Source organism: Pholcus phalangioides, unplaced genomic scaffold (genome assembly GCF_987345545.1).
Source record: "Pholcus phalangioides strain wild (caught in Gottingen) unplaced genomic scaffold, Ppha-v1.0 ptg000014l_1, whole genome shotgun sequence".
Lineage (NCBI taxonomy): Eukaryota > Metazoa > Arthropoda > Arachnida > Araneae > Pholcidae > Pholcus > Pholcus phalangioides.
The window spans coordinates 20,431,383-20,449,225 of record NW_028301607.1 but is presented as its reverse complement, the minus strand read 5'-3'; the positions used below and the strand labels follow the sequence as shown (position 1 = coordinate 20,449,225).

The 17,843-nt window shown below is 38.3% G+C and overlaps 1 protein-coding gene across 1 annotated transcript in view; it reads right to left on the bottom strand.

The window, feature by feature from the left end:
* Positions 1 to 3,912: 3,912 nt before the first annotated feature.
* Positions 3,913 to 17,843, bottom strand: part of LOC149078243 (uncharacterized) — a 299,838-nt gene continuing 285,907 nt past the window's right edge. The window contains exon 11 of the mRNA XM_089241856.1: positions 3,913 to 4,999. Coding sequence (XP_089097982.1) covers positions 4,769 to 4,999 — 231 coding nt within the window. The 3' untranslated portion in view covers positions 3,913 to 4,768. The remainder of the gene's footprint in view (positions 5,000 to 17,843) is intronic.

The following is a 17,843-nucleotide window of genomic DNA, read 5'->3' as shown; positions in this document are numbered from 1 at the left end:
CCCCGAGTCGGTCTGCCAGCCAGTCAACGGAATCATCATGGTAGTTGATCCCGAGCGACTAAACCAGCGAGAGTAATCCGGCTATCGCCGTCACGCCAGATGAAGGAGTCCAGGAGCCCAGCAGTCATCACTTGAAGTCTGAGCCGCGGATGGTATTGGTCAACATCCATCCTACTCCGAGTGCTAGAACTTTGCGAGTGATCGTCCTGCCCTCGGCGAGGATGATTCGGTGACTGTATTAGGCGTTAAATTGAGGAGGTGAACGGTTCATCGGAGATCCGGTCTTCAAAGATGTGACCTGCGTGGGAAACTGTGTTCGTGAGTGTAGAATTTCCTTCCGCCCTTCTGTTTCGCGGTGGTTGGCAAATTGTAGGGTTGAAATATATATACATAGTCTTAGGCACCGAAAGATATTTTTATTTCTTTGATAAGTTGAGACATGTTGGGTACAACATTAATTGGTTTTGAAACTTGAATATCTCGGTCTTTGTGAATGAAAAAATCCTACAAATATATTGTTACGATCTGTAGGCGATAGATGGCGCGATTTGATTGATTGCTCTCAGAAATATCGAAATCGGTTGATACCGGTTTCGGTTTATCTGAAAGGGATGCTATTGGGGAGAACATTCTAGAAAGTCCCACCCCTTCAGACATTGGTTCAACCCCTCCGTACGGTGGCGTTGTCGACTAGGAAACTGTAAAATAGAATTTTGTGGAATGTTTTATTTCTCGAAGTTTCTGTCAGGGTTATAAATAGTGCGGCGCTCACAAGATGGCAGGCTAGACAGGCTCAAGAAGACTCGAATAAGAGAGAGACTGGATGAAAAGTCAGTCGTGTTTAAACGTTGTTAGCTCTCTGATTAGGCTGTAAATTGCTGTTCTGTAAATAAATTTGTGTTTGTCCGTCGAACCACTTCTTGTTTTGCAATCTCGAAGTCTTGTGGAAAATTATCCGCAACAATATATATATATATATATATATGTGTGTATTTTTTTTTTTTGTGGCTTTTTTTTGTTTGTGTTCTTTTATTCAATGTCTATAAAGCACAGAGAATGAAAAAAAAATCCAAATCTTTGCAAGTTTTTCTGATAAATAATTGAAATATTATAGGAGAGGAGCTGGTGGATATGTGCATCTTGATTGGTTGGAAGAAGGATTTGTACAATACTGGTACAGTTAGCTTACTTGTGTTTTTAGTCTTTGAAGCCTTTGGTCAGAAACCTTTTAGTCTTTAAATGAGTGCGTGATGGCAAACCATAATAGCGAAAAAGGAAAGGTGAAGAAAAAGCTAGATTTTTCTAAGAAAAGTGGTCATCCTTTTATTTTTTCGTCCAACAGAAGGCTAAAACAGTTTCTCATTTGTAGTGAGAGTGTAGCCATGATGAAAGAATGCAATATTAAGAGACATTACGATATCAATCATAGTGAGAAGTATTCTGGATTGGAGGGACATTTTTGAATGAAAAAAAGTCAATGAACTGAAATCGAAACTGAACTGTCGTCAAGTCATCATTCTTCGGAAGAAATGAACAGTCTGAAAATTGTGTTCGCGTTAGCTATATAACAGCAGAAAAAAATTGGGAAGCGTGGGAAGCCCATCGTTGGTGGAAAATTCTTTAAAGAATGTCTTCAGTCTGCATCTGATATGCTTTGCCCATCACAGGCTCAAGCTGTTTCAAACTGGTATGACAGTAGCAAGACGCGTGAAGGATCTATCAACAGATGTATTCAAGACCTTCAAATCCAAATGCGAGGGATTTTTGTTTCAATCAGTAGCTATGGATGAATCGACGAATGCAACAGATACCGCACAAGCAGCCATTTTCATTCGTGGTATTGACAAAAGCTTCAAAATTGTTGAGTTAGCTAGTGTCGTTGCAGTTGAGGATACCACACGAAGTTTCGACTTATATTCAAGTTTGGCAGAAACATTGGCCAAATGTGAGTTGGACTTATGCAACATATCTGCCATAACTACAGATGACCGGTCACAAGACAGGGGAAATCACATTGATAAAGTCAGATGCCGGAAAATGTGGAAATACGAAGATGATGGCTTTCCACTGCATCATACACCAGGAAAACTTGTGCAAAAAGTTTTTTCTCCAACTTTGAACATGTAATGAAAGCGATTCATTCGATCCAAAGGACTTAACCATAGACAGTTTCAAAAATTCTTAGAGGATTTGGAAGCTGAGCATGGCGACATTATTCATTATACAGAAGTACAAAGGTTGAGCCGGAAAAAGATGCTTCAGCGCCTGTTTTTCTTCAAGGAGGAAGTTGATGAAATCCAAAGGAAAAGTTATTGGAGAGTTTCAAGATAAAAAGTTGGTGAGAGATTTCGCATTTCTTTTTGATGTTACTGGTCATCTGAATGACCTAAACTACTGCTTACTGGGAAAAGATCTACTTGTCCATAATCTTTATGACTACGTGAAAACGTTCGAAACTAGATTAGTCCTTTGAGAATGTCAATTGCAAAACAAAAACTGCATACATTTTCCTAAATTATTGAAGTTGGTAAATAGATCTACAACTTGAAAACCGGATGATTATGTACAGTGCATTTCAAATCTGAGAATGGAATTCAGAAGCAGATTTTCCGACTTCCGCAAGAACGAAATTTCTATGAAAATGTTTTCCTGACCATTCTCGGTCGATACCGAAAGTGTTCCACCAGAGCTGCAATTAGAATTTGCAGATATGCAATGTGACTCTGCAGTTAAATGCAAGTTCTTTTGAAATTCCTTCATTAATTGATTTTTATTCTAAATATGTGTCCAAAGAAAAGTATCCAGAAATATGCAAACATGCATTTTCATGTCTTGTATATTTGGAATAGTTGTTTGGTCGAATGAAGAATATAAAATCAAAAACTAAAACACGTCTGACTGATCGGCATTTGGAGGATACTTTACGAATAGCAACAACACAAATTTTACCTAACATTGAAGCTTTAGTCAAGCAAAAACAATGTCAAGTTTTGCATTAATTTAGAAATTACATTCACCCGCATTCGTAATGTAACCAAAGATTTTTTTTTTGAATTGGTATGTTATTAATTCAATATATACATGTATAAACAAAAATCATACATTTTCTTCTGCTTCATACAATATAATAATTGGTCTTACCCCAATTTTGTTTGAAAATGCAACATAATGGAATCAAAATATGTAGTCGCATTTTAATTTGTCGTATCTGAGCGTACGTAGGATTAACTTTTCGCAGGGTAGGGTGGGGGGCATACTAAGATTGATTGGAGGCACAAGAAATCTCCGAGATAAATTTAGAGTTACTAACTTTCAAAAGCATTTTCAAGTAACAGAAATGTATTAATATAGCAAAAAAAGTATTTTTCGACACTATAATGTGAAATGGTTTTTTTTTTTAAATCATTCAAAATTAATATGTTAAAATTAATTGAATGTTTAAATTTTTTTAATATTTTGAAATATATTTAATTTGTGATCGTCTTTGGAGGGAAGGAGGGAACGAGGAGGGAATTTTTTATGTGGCCTTCTAGCGTAAAACGTTGAAGACCCCCTAAGCTAAAGCAAGCAGCAACATAAACGAGCAAAAAAAAAAAACAAATAGGACGCAGTTGGTCATGTGACTTTCAAGTGCCATAGCCCTCTTTTTCTCGTTAGCCCCTTATCTGCATCTCCTCAGAGTAGTTTAACAAAAAAAAAAGGGTCTCTTCAAAAAAAAACCTTCAAGTACACCGCTCCACGATGCACAGTTGAGAACCCCTGTCTAGGTTCTTCTGTGTTTTGAGTCCACTATTGCAGGGCTTCGCAACACAGTTGGTATAGACATGGCTCAAAAAAAAAAAAAAATGTTATCCTGATAGCAAATAAAGCACTAAAATACTGTGAAAAGACACATTTACATTAATACAGTAGTTAGATCAATTACATAATATTCATTTTTTATTCCATCATTTTCTATTTCAGTTTATACATGTTAAAAACAATAACATTAATAAAAATTAAGTAACTTTGTATAATAAAAAAATTCTTGATTTTGCTACCCAGTATAGATGCAAAAATCGCTGCTGAAGAAAGCAAGGACTGCTTCTACTGCACATCCTTACCAATTATTGATTTTTACCGGCCAATGTAAAAATAAAATAAAAAATTCACCAAAGCAAAAAATAAAATGGCTGATTGACTTTATTGAAAGAAAAATAAAAACCTTAACTGGCAATTTTATTTTCAGATGGTACTTGATATATGTAATCAAATACATCCTCTATAACTTAATATTTCAAAACAAATGTGAGAAATACCTTTATATTAAATTATGCAAAAAAAATTTACATTTATGTTATGAATTTTTTTTAACCCATTAAAAAAGTATTTCAAACTGTGAATTAAAAATAATTGGAAAAATACCAAATTTTGGGCTTGATCTTTTATGGAAATGTTTTCTGTTAGTTTGCTTTTCAATGTTTTCAATAGGTAATGCCATGTTAAGGGAGCTGAAAACATTCTACTTTCACAGTCTCTCACTATGGCTGCTAGTTTTAACTACCAAAAACCCAGTAAAAGCATCTATTAATAATCTATCAATTAAACTGTTGAATGGGTAACAAAATCATGTGTTATAGGGAGATAAACCCTCATGAAAAACTTATTCATTAATTGGTAGTAGCAGTAAATGATTTACACTCATACACTTTGACATGTTCAGTAGCATATCTAGTTTTTTCACACACACATCATCACTTAGATTATATAATAAAAATATATACATTTTTTAACGTGTATGATATTCTTGATGTGAGTAATGGCTTCCTGGTCGTGAATGAACAATGGCATAATGGTCACTAGCATTACTAACTGATCTTGCCGTTGAATTTAATGTTGAGCCTCCCGAATTGTAACCTGGCTTATGGAGTGATGTCCGAGATCCATAATGAGAACCATTTGCCCACACAACTCTGTAAGGGTCATAATCATCCATCTCAGATGGTTCTTTATCTAGCACCTGCAGAGTTGGAAAAAATGGCAGACTAATCAAAGTAAGAAGTAAATAAAGCTTTAGTTTTTCTTGAAATGAACTGTACAATTTAGAAATAAATGTAACAAAGAAAAACAAACCACAACAATTGAAGTATTCCACAATGATATTTCAAAAAAGTAAGCAGAACTGCAGTGAAATCCCAATATAATGATATTCAATGGAGCAAAACAAACATCATTGTAAAATAGTGGCAACCCTAGGGGGAGAGCAGTAGAAGTTATGGGTTAACTGTAGGATCCTACAAGCAGTGCTGTCTTAATGCATGGGCCTCAGAGAAGAGGGGGGCAGGGGCCTCACAAATATGAGATCTCATTGAAATTTTCAAGAATTCGCCAGGTAGTCGAATTCGCCTCAGAAAAATCAGTTGGCCCGGAGACCCCATGATGCTCTTAAGATGGTGCTCAGCCTACGGGTTGACTTTTGACTTGAGTTGGGAAGGGGCAATGGAACAAAAAATTTGGAAAACCATGTTGTAATATCTGCAGTATTTCGCGCGACAAAAACAAACTGCTGTACTAATTTTTAATATTACTCCGTACCTTCTATCTCTATTGGTTGTAATTTTACCTGCCCCTTCATTACATGTTGAAGAACAAATGAATTTTTTCTTCAACAGTGAAAAAGGAAAATTCTTTTATAACAAATTTAGTGAGAAAAACATTTTCACTGTTTTCCAAACTTTATTGAAATAAAACTATTTGATATTACTAATTGAAATAGACAGAGGGTGAGCCAAAAACATAGTCGAAGTCAGTGTTGCCACTGTATGCACAGTAGCTCTCCGTGACCATCTATCCCTTTTGGACCAAACCATCCCAAGATGGTCTCTCTGGGTGGTCAGAAGCCATGTCTGTCTGCATACATTACTTTTCTGCCTATATATGTTATGTATCATTAGTTTATGAACAACCCTTGCATATATTGCCCTCTGAGATGGGATGAGGTGTGTATGGTCTTTCAACATAGCTCCTGCAAAGTTATTTACCACATTACTTTTGTGTATTACAGTCGAATCCCGTTTTAACGAATACCGTTATAACGATATCTCGTTTTATCGAACACTTTTCTAATCCCTCAAACAAGTTTACATAGGGACAATGCTAGGTAACCTGTAACTCCTTTATAACAAAATTGTGATTCCTCCCGTCTCTCGGCTTTCATTATAATGGGATTCGACTGTATATAAATAACCAGCAATACTAATAATAATCAATACAGGGGTGGTCACAAAATACAGTGCATGCCGCTGGATGTGATCACATCAGAACTCTGGGTTTCTGATAACAATTGTTTTTTGAAAAGAATTATTATAAAATTTTTATAGTGTAATCTGGACTTAAGGCCGGGATTATACTATAAAGTTTTATAAAATAACGTTTATAAAAGTTGAAAATTCAACCAATAGGCACATCGGTTGCATTCAAGCAAATGCAACCGGTGATCTTATTGGTCGAATTTTACACGTTTTATCAGAGCTTTTACAAAACTTTTATAAAACTTGAAAAATGCAACCAATAAACACATCTGTTACATTCGAGCGAAATTAACTGATCCGCCTATTGGTTGCATTTTTCAAGTTTTATAAACGAACTTTTATAAATCTTTTATAGTAATCCCCGCCTAAGACAGAATTGTGATGTGAATATTTCTAAGCACAGACATTTTGAAAGTCTCCACCCCTCCCCTTTTTTTCTACTTGCAAATTCTTTGATATATCCTGAATTTTTTTTTTGGAACATTGAATGTTTTGGATGTTTTTGGATTGGATATTTCGAACATTGGATGTTTTTGGAAAAAAATTTTCTTCCATATTTTTCCGAAAAGACAGATTTTTTTTAAAAATCTTTTGAACATATTTCAAGACATTTTCTTCCATCAACTACTTGTGAGGATCGGAATGAAGACATCTTTGGACCCATATTCTATGGGGGCTCTAGACTAAACCACCAAAGAATGCCTCTAGGCTGCCTATGGGCACTGAATCAGGGGTGAAAGAGAAAAATAATTACAAAAATTACGTAAAAATAGTTTTTATGCACGAATTTCAAACTAAAGATGCGGGCGAAACAACTGCATCTTTAGTGCTCATGTGAAAGGGTATGCAGACCCGCGTCCACATCCGCTCCGCGTGAAAGAAGCCTTATAGGACTCGTTGAGAATTTGCGTGACGTCACTAACGACCTCGTTGCATAACGACGTGAGCGTAATAGACCCACTGGGCTTTGGCATTGCTAGAACCAAAAATTGAAAACAAAAAGCTTCCAGAACAGAAAAAGAGAGAGGGCGATCTTTGGTTTTCTTTGTTCCATACCAATAATTCTCTCTCATTTCTTCCTTGCCGCTAAGTCCCACTCTATTTTACTGCCAGAAGACACGACTGACAGTTTCTGTGGGGTGGGGTCTTTTCTCGTTTGCCTGGACAAACTCCAGAGTATACCAAGAGACACAAGGGGGCCGCATGGCACCAACACGAAAGGAAGCCTAAAGATGTGTAGTGGAAAAGGCGCAGACACAAAGAACATTGGGGGGCTGAAAGATGCTGGTTGTCCGGTATATACGGGACTCAAGCAAGTACGCAGGAGAGCGAAGGCACATTGCATGGTTTTTTCGAAAATTATTCAGGGACCCAGCCACCTTACAAAATTTATTGCGGGGGTCTCAAATGTCCTCATCCTGTAGGTTCCAGCTCCTATGTGTGGTGGCAGTGAGAATTGGTCAAATAATATTGACACAAAAAAAATTATATATATATTTGCAGGATTTTAATTCCCAAACACCGAGATACTAAAGTTTTAAAACCAGTTAATGTTGTACCCAACATGTCTCAACTTATCAAAGAAATAAAAATATCTTTCGGTGCCTAAGACTATGTATATATATTTCAACCCTACAATTTGCCAACCACCGCGAAACAGAAGGGCGGAAGGAAATTCTACACTCACGAACACAGTTTACCACGCAGGTCACATCTTTGAAGACCGGATCTCAGATGAACTGTTCACCTCCTCAATTTAACGCCTAATACAGTCACCGAATCATCCTCGAAGAGGGCAGGACGATCACTCGCAAAGTTCTAGCACTCGGAGTAGGATGGATGTTGACCAATACCATCCGCGGCTCAGACTTCAAGTGATGACTGCTGGGCTCCTGGACTCCTTCATCTGACGTGACGGCGATAGCCGGATTACTCTCGCTGATTTAATCACTCTGGACCAACTACCATGATGATTCCGTTGTTACGACTTTTGGCAGTTCAAAGCTAGAAGGGGTTTGTGTGATTCAGGACCATGAGTTTCGGGGGGGGCAAAATTTTCTTCGCGAGGGACCGCACTTTCTTGTGAGACTGAATTCATTGAACTGCCCGCCTAAAAAGTTTTCCTGGTGTAAATATCAAATCAAGCGATAGGCGGGGCTTGTGAAAGCGCACCCTCCAATTCAATGCGCAACACCTTACTTCACCTTAACTTTCTTCCAATCAAACCACAAGGGGCAGAGCAAAAGTAAAACACTGAAACCTAAAGAAAAATACATCTCTCTTATGATACAGGGTCTTCTCAGAAAAATGAAAGGGTCAAGGGCCTAGTGAGGGGGGGGGGGACTTGGGGGTCTGCCCCCCCCCCCCCCGAAATGTGAGAAAATGACCGAAAAAAGGGAAAAAGATGGCCAAATCCATTGTTCTGTCACTTTGGTCCCCCCCCCGAACGAAATTTCTGGCTACGCCCCTGGAAAGGGTCATTAAGATTCAGTTAACAACAATTTTCAATATAAGATTTCCGCATTTCTGCATAAATATTCATCAAAATAAAAAAGAACATTTACAGGGGTCTGTCTAGACTTTTTGCACAGGGTCCTGTTTTTGTTAAAATGTACCTTATTTTTGTGAAAACGTTCAAAATAGCAGTGAAAGTAATACTAATTAAACAGCAACCTCATTTTCCTATTTATTACTTTATACAAAAAAACAAAAAACAAAAAATCTGTGTGTCGTAGTCTTTGCATTACTTTATTTTACGTTAATTTGAAATCAAATTGAGTTTCAAGTTAAAAAGTGAGAATTGCTAAATCTTCAGAAAAATATAAAAACGTACCAACAATCATATCCTTATACGTCTATTTCCAGTCGATTTGAAAATATCAATGATTGAAAGGCATTCAATATCTGTAAGCTTGTCGGGTTCATTGAGTATGATCCAAAGATGTCTGTCGAGAGTGGTTAGTGACAATTTTGATCTTAAATCGGTGCACACAAGGTTCATTTGAGAAAAAAGTCTCTCGACAGATGCTGTTGATGAACGTATGATAGTGCATAATGATAATAACCTCATTAAATAAGGATAAGCCGTCCAGATGCTTGCATCATTCTCCAGAATTGTCAAAACATCATTTGGAGAAATTTTTTTTTCCAGAGTTTTTTTGGCCTCACATTTCTTGTCTTCTCTGAGAAATGCACTTGCTTCATTATTCTTTTGTCTCAAAATACAATTTTGCAAGAGATATCTCTTTATCAAACCCATTCTTTTCCATCATACCTTCAGATGCATTAAGTATGAGTTCTGATATTTTCAGTCCCCTGAAATTCATTTTGCTGCTCTCCACCATAAAATGACAAGAATATATCCAGGCATTCTTCCGTAGTCTCCACTGTCTTTAAATCTAAATTCATTGTGTGAAATATATCAAAGGAATTTAATATTTTGTTTTTCACACCAAATGCAGCCGACATTTCTTCCTGAAAATCAAATAAAATTTTGAACAAAGTTTTCCTTAAATTCCTGGATTATGGTGTCTGCACTCATTCCATACTTTTTCTTGCTTCAGTGCATTCTTGGGAGAAGCACAACAGATCTTTACACTGATTGAAGTGTTCCCCTGTATGTAAATCATTTGCAAGCACTTCAATTTCCTGACAAACAACTAGAACCTTTGCATTAATAGAGCTAAACATGATTGTAGAGCCCTGAAGCCACAAGCTAAATCTGTTTATAACTTTGAGGAAGTCAGCCAAGAACAGAATACATAGGAGAACATCTGTATTCAGAAGTTGCTCTCTAATCCCCTTCAATTCAGGCTCCTGAGTCTTTGAGAAAAGATTATCGAGCGTTTCAATCAACTGTTGGAACCTATCAATCACTCGTTGGCATGCAAGTCCATGAGATAACCACCGCGTAACCGAAACACTCAACATTTTCAAAACATCTACACCATACACATTTTGCTGAATATCTAAAAACACTTGCTGTTTCTTTGGGCTGTAGTGAAAAAGCTTCCATAAGCTTATGAGAACGGCATCCACAGCCTGTAGAATGGGATATTTTTTTATCAAATGTACAAAAACTAAAGCTAGTCGATGATTTCTGCAGTTGACATAAATAGAATGAGGTGCCAAGTGTCGTATACGTCTTTGTACACCTGATATTTCTCCACTCATCACATTAGTTCCATCCAAAGCTAAAAACAACAAGTTAGTGATTGGAATTGCTTTTGCTATCAACAACTTCTCAATGGCAGATGTAACAGATTCTGCATTTGTCGCAGTTAGGTTCACAAGACTGAGGAACTCTTCTCTGAGCGGACTTCCAGCTATCTTGTAACGCACTATTAAACCCAACTGTGTTCTTTGTGCTTCGTCAGTTGCCTCATCAGCTATCAATGTAAAGGAAGTGGCTACTTGCAAAGCCGTCAAAGTTTTCCTCTCTAAATACAAAGATATTGCCTCTGTAAGATTGTCTACTGACACATTTGATAGATAGGTGGCATTCTTGCCGCATGCAGCAAGATAGCATTCTATTTCTTTGTCTCCAAGATCCTCACCAATGAATTTAACTACAGAAGAAAAATTATCGGAGACTGCCCATTTTTTTTTTATCATGAAGTACAAAATCTTTATATATTTTGTTAAAACTTTCACATTTTTTTCCTTAGTCTTCTGCACAGCAATTTCAGTTTTTTCTGTAAACAAATACAAGGGATTTTTGGATGCAGTTTTTGATGCACTCACAGCTTGTTTGTGTTTCTGGCTATATATATGCTTGTTGACACATCGTGTTGGGTGATCACCAAATTGCACCCCTTGGTCAATCTAGGGTCCCTTATCAAAAAATGTAGAACATATTTTGCAAAGAGAGCCAGATGCAGAAATACTGTAACATAGCCAACTGTGAAGCTTCTCAAAACGTGCGATGTTCAACAAATTCGGTACTTTTGGACACATTTTTCTAGCTTCTGTAGATGAAATTTTGTTAAAATCCGGCTCTACCGACGAATTCGTAGCATCTTTCAGCGCTTCCGATAAATCAGCAATGTCTTCCACTGCTTTCGACGAATCGGTAATGTCTTTCGAAGAAACGGAATTGTCTTTCAGCGCTTCTGATAAATCGGTAATGTCTTTAGGCGCCTCCGATAAATCGGTAATGTATCGCGCCGTTTCCAAGGTTTCGACAGCGTGGTTCGAAACCGATGAAGGAAGCAATGTTTCAGTAATTTTTTCCGGGTTAGCACAATTGGAATTATCTGTATCTGACGTCTTTTTGGTGACGTTTTCAGATCCTCGTTTAAAAAACGATGTTATGGAGCTGCATCCCCGAACGTCAGTTGGCCGTATTTTTTTAATGTAGTAATCACTATTCCTTGAATTGTCGACCACGACCACGCTTCATATTAAATTTTCAAAAATGAAAGCGCAATACAGGAAAAAAAACGTGCACAAAAAATCCAATTCTACAATAAGCATCAACTACGCCGATTTTACGACTAACAAGAGGTTGTGATTCAAAGACCATTTGAGGAGAAGTGCGGGGCTAAAGCGTTTTTATAATGGCATAGGTTGTGCGATAAAATATCGGACGCGGTCAATCCGTGGTCAACCAGCGGGATGTCCTAACAAGAAGCCTAGAAACAAGGAAAGCCCTCTCAAGGTCACGCTCTTTCTCCAGTCGCCTTTTCAAGATCATGTTTTCCGGTATCCAACCAACAACTTCTATAGATAAGATTACTCATCTATGGGGGAGGGGGTGGTGGTGTTGGGCCAACAATGCATGCTTAAAAAAAAAGATCAATGGCTTTCTATTACGACTAGGGTCATAACTGATAAGAATTTTGTCGCACAGCAGTCGCAAAAGTTCGTTTTTTACGACGTAATTTCCATGAAGGGTTCGTTTTCTGGAATTTTGTGATGGATCCGTTTATTATCCTCCAAATTTTGTGAAACATCCTTTTTTTAGCCCCGGAAATTTTGTGAAGGGTCGTTTTCCGGACCCAAATTCCGGCTGGACAGACCCCTGATTTCAGGGGCGTAGCCAGAAATTTCGTTCGGGGGGGGGGGGGACCAAAGTGACAGAACAATGGATTTGGCCATCTTTTTCCCTTTTTTCGGTCATTTTCTCACATTTCGGGGGGGGGGGGACCAGACCCCCAAGTCCCCCTCCCCTTCGCTACGCCCTTGCCTGATTTACATCATCGTGTAGGGAAAAAAAATTATCTTTCCAACGATATGCTACACGACATACTTTCATTCGTGATTAGTGGCATGGTAGTTTTTCGGGCCACAAGACAAAGAGAGATTTAAAAAAAATTCAATTAATACGTTTGAAATTAATACGAATTAACGCTATGACAAATTTAATGCGACGAATTGTCCCGAGACAAGCTGAGCGCGACAAATTGACCTAGACCCCAGAAAAACACTGCACTTCAGATTTTGCTGCGAAATTATTCTAAACTGTTAAATTTATGAATTTCTAGGCACCAATCTGGGGACCAGTGTGTAGGCGATTATCTGTAGGTGTAACATGACGTCCTCCGGGTCATGTCTCTTTAATTAATGTCAAGAGAATACTTACCTTTACAGTTCTTAATCTGTTGGTGTCTCCCGGGAGAGATGTCACCTAGTCTCATTGGAGGTTGTTTTCCTTCCTATGTTCTGAATTTTATGTTAACATATGTATTTCGTTTGCCGGCAGATGGCCGCAGACCTCCGTTCAGAGGCGTAGCCAGAAATTTCGTTCGGGGGGGGACCAAAGTGACAGAACAATGGATTTGGCCATCTTTTTCCCTTTTTTCGGTCATTTTCTCACATTTCGGGGGGGGGGGGACCAGACCCCCAAGCCCCCCCACCCCCTGGCTACGCCCTTGCCTCCGTTGGTAAACTTTCCTAATTGTCGTTGGTCGTGTTGGGTGAACCTGGCCAGTTCGCCTGACATGTTGCCAAAAAGTAATTTAATGTTATACTAATATTTTGAAATTATATGCAAATTATACCGATGTTCTTATTGTTATGACGTAATATTTTTCATGATGTGACGGAGTATTTCCGCCGGACCAAAATACTTGTTCCCCACTAACGTATATATACAAATTGTGGTTATTGAACGATCGCATTACATCTCATCACATCTCTGTTGAGAACGGCTGTTCTCAACATCTGCCTCATCGCCGCCTGATTCCCGATCTCCTGCAGCTCTAGCTCTTCGGCACCCGCTGGATTGACATTCGACGATCGTCTTTTCTACAGGTTCACATCTGTTGCTTCGCCAGACTCTTGATTCCGATGTTGTGCTAATTCGAAACAGTGCACCCTGACATGGGAAACACGGCTCCCAACCGGCTTCACCGATCCCTGGGCCAGTGAGAATTGGCCTTGACGGGGGTCTCGTCTCCGCGGACATCCACTTCAAAACCGGACTTAGTGTCTCTCTTATAACTACATGCCGAAGTTCCGGACCTTCCCCAGATAAGTGCAATATATGAAAAAGTCTCTGTGATACGTTTATATTTTTAATTTAACGTTAAACTAATTTTTTTAATATTGTTGGAAAATTTCTGAATTAATATTGTAACTGTGTTTAGTTTTTATAATTGAATAAATGTCTTGATTTGAACTCTGTTGTCGTCTTATTTCCTCGTGCTGTCAAAAAACTTGAGGATAAAAAATAGAATTCGAGAAGTAACATTAAAACGTTACATAGGACCGGTTGTTGAGCTCCATTATTAAAGATAATAACAATCAGAAGGTTTTGAATAATGATAATAATGTTTAACCATGAGATTAATTTGGTACAGACACATAGAAATATGGGACATTACATAACACTGGCTACTTGCCGACTGCGAGAAAAATATTTGATTTTTTTTTATCTCAACTTCCATCATGCGACTAGTGCGACTTCATTTTTCCGTCATCGGTAAAAGCTCAAGTAGAGGTCGCTACACACTCCCCCCTAGTGTCAATGAAATGTCATGGTCGAGTATCTGTCGGGGAAGTGAACATGACGACCGCAGCGAGTAACAGTTGCTGCTACTGTACTTGTTGGATAGACAGGTGACGTCGAAGGCACTTGGATGTGTTGGTCACTAAAGAAAGCTGGCATCGACTGATCGATGGAGATTCTCCTGGATGTCCTGTTGAAGTCGATGTCGAAAAATTTATCTCGTAGATTTTTGACCAGAAATGGGCCTTGATACATAGGTTGCAATGCAGAGTGTGGTGCTTCGTTACGCAGGAAGACGTGCGACACAGATTGTAGACATGTAGGAACATATGTTGGCTTAGATCCGTGAGTTGTTGTAGGTATGGGTTTCATTGAGTTGAAGTTGATGGAAGAAATCGGATTGCGGAAGAGCGCCAACCGAAGCTGCATGCAATTGGAATCGGCATCTTAGGGCGGCTTTCAACGATCGGTGTTGTCTCTCGATGAGTCCATTCGCCTGAAGATGATATGCGTTCGTTTTGGGATGTTGGAATCCGCAGTATCTGCTTGAGGTCTGGAAAAGGTGACTCTCAAACTGTCTTCCTTGGTGAGTCAATGTCAGTGGTAATCCTCTGTGGTATGCCAAATCTAGCAAACCAGGTTGCAATTAAGGTTTTGGTGACTGTTTCGGCAGTTTGGTCTGGCATAGATGAGGCTTCGATCCATCTGGAATATCTGTCTATCATCGTTAGGAGGTACCGTGAGCCTTGGCATAATGGCAGTGGGCCAACTATGTTGAGATTGATGTGTTGAAATCGATTGTTCGGTACTTTGAATTCTGCCAGAGCGGAACAAGTGTGTCGGTGAACTTTCGAACGCTGGCATGCAATGCTTGCTGTAGTCCACGTCTGACAATCTTTTTTGATGTTGCGCAAGAGATGAAGCGTTGAGAAACGAACTTGGTAGTAGCTTTGATACCTGGACGAGAAAGCATATGGAGTGATTCAAAAGCTTGTCTCCTGTGTGATTCTGGAATATAAGAACGGATGTGTCCCGTGGAAATATCACAAAACAAGTGCTTTGTTATATTACTGTCCGGCAAACGAAGTTAGGGTCAAATTTCGGGGCCCCACTGTAGTTACCCTGTATTTAATTATTACTCTATTTCGCACAATATAGAGTGTCCTTTGAATATAGTTGTGACCACGCTTGACAATATCGTGAAAAACGAAAAGACTGCAGAAATTAAAAAGCAAATGAAAAACCTACTTTTTTATAACACGTTCATTGCTAAAAGAAAAATTTTTCCAAAAAGAAAATTAATGAATGTGAAAGGACTGTCTGCATTTGATTTTTATTCCCATTATATGAACATTTTCTTTCTCCAAACAATTGTTTCTTCTCTTTTAATGAAATTATTTCAAGTCTACCCCATTCACTTACGTTACTCAATGCGAGACATTTTATGAGAAAAGATTTGAAATTAAGTGATGACTGTCTTTTGGAATATTTTTTTTAAACTTCAATCAATTCTTTCCCCTTTTTCCCCCTCAGGATAAAGAATAAAAAAATCCCCCCTCCCGATTGATTGGAAGGAAAACTCTTATAACCTACAATAAGTTCATCTCATAATTATGAGATTTTCCCCTTTAAAAACTGAACAGCAACTTAACACATGAACTCACAACTGAAGTGTTTATTTCAGAAACCGCATAAGTGTAGATTTTATAATTTTGTGATAATAAAGAAAAGCCTTCTAACTTGACTAAAAAAACTGATATTTTTTTACGAAAAAATTCCTGAATGTGAAGGACGGGTCTATACATTAAATGGAAATGTGATATATTCAATAAGGTTAAAGGGAGGGGGTAAAAAAATTTGTCTTTGCACTTATGGGGTTTCTGCAATAAATTAAATTTACAAAACTGTTTTATCATTTTTATGATATTCCAGATAGGGGTAAAAATCAACAAAGCTGATTTTTAATAGCATTGCATTTTATTTTGTTCAATTAGATATTTTGTAAAAATAAAATAATCATATTATCATTCACTATTCTGCATAGTAGGAATCTTCTCCTTCATAGGGTGCCGTAGCTCATGCCAATAAGATACTCTCCTGAAGTACTAAAGGATGTTTAGAGGTATAGCGAGTTCGATACCTGGTTCATCCTTTTCGGAAAACTTTCCTGACACAGGGATACAACAGAAACGGCGACATGACCGCAGACAAAATAGCTACAGCAGGGAGTCTCCATCGAGGGGTTAGTGCACCAACCTATGGATGAGTATAAAAACCAGCCTGCCCTTCGGAATCTGCAATAGATTGTAGGTTCCGGTCTAATTAGCCCTTGTGTGCAGAAAATGACCGTGGTGCAACAAAAATGATCAAATGATGTCATTTGTCCTCCCTGCAATTTGATTTCTCTTGGGGCCTTTTATAATTCATCATAGTCCGTAGTAGAATATACATTCAGCAAGTTTTCATAGATTATTAATTTTCTTTCTTGTTTATTGGGATTTTTCCAGCTGGATAGGCTTTCGTAGTTCGTGGTTCAACAGAGCGAGTGGTCTTCCTCAAAGTAAATGTTGGTGTGGCCAAGCCATTAATGAACGTCTTGACTTTCACTTTTCCAGGTAAACCATGGCTGAAGACAAAGTGTTTGTATAAATAGATAATTTTAAATGGAATTCTTTTCTCCTTCCTGACGTTACGTCAGAGTTAATGGTTTTCTTGTATGAGCATGGCCGCAACTTTTCAAAGATACTCATCTTGTACGTTTTTGCTTTCTACACATTGAGGAGAAATTACTTCAAAAAGGTTGGGAAACTATGGTCCCACCCTTTTCGTCCCATCGCCACCTCTTCAGAAATATTCTTCTCCCAGCGCCCTTAACGCAATCTAACCCATAGGATCCTATGTCATAACTGTAGCTTCAACAGCTACAGTTGGGATGTTAAAGCCCACATTGGGAATCACTGGTCTAGACAAAGTAATTTTAATTAATGCACAGCTGGAAACCATTTCCCATTGAACACTAAACATGCTGGTGAATGGTGTAAAAGGAAATGCAAGGGCGTAGCCAGGGGGGGGGGGGACTTGGGGGTCTGGTCCCCCCCCCCGAAATGTGAGAAAATGACCGAAAAAAGGGAAAAAGATGGCCAAATCTATTGTTCTGTCACTTTGGTCCCCCCCCCAAAATGAAAGTGGTCCCCCCCCCCCGAACGAAATTTCTGGCTACGCCCCTGAGGAAATGACATATTAAGAGAAAGAATAGTAGAAAATGAGTAATAGAAAACTTGGAAGTAAAAGAAGAGACTGAAAATCTTTCAAAGATGCTGGAAAATAAAATACATGGAGCAATCACAAATCAGTTAAAAATAGGGAATGAAAACAGATGTACTCGGATTGAATTTTTTGTGAAAATAAATTAAAGGAGCAGTCAACTTTTTTTATTGAAATAACTGGAAACAGCGATTGAAGGGTTTTTAGAGAGATATAGATGGCTTTTTTCTCAGCCAGAGATATCAAGGAAACAGTTATTTTCCGGATATTATGCTGAGGTGAGCTCGGAAAAAAAAGTCATCACGTCTCTGCCGGGACTCGAACCCAGGCCCTCTTGC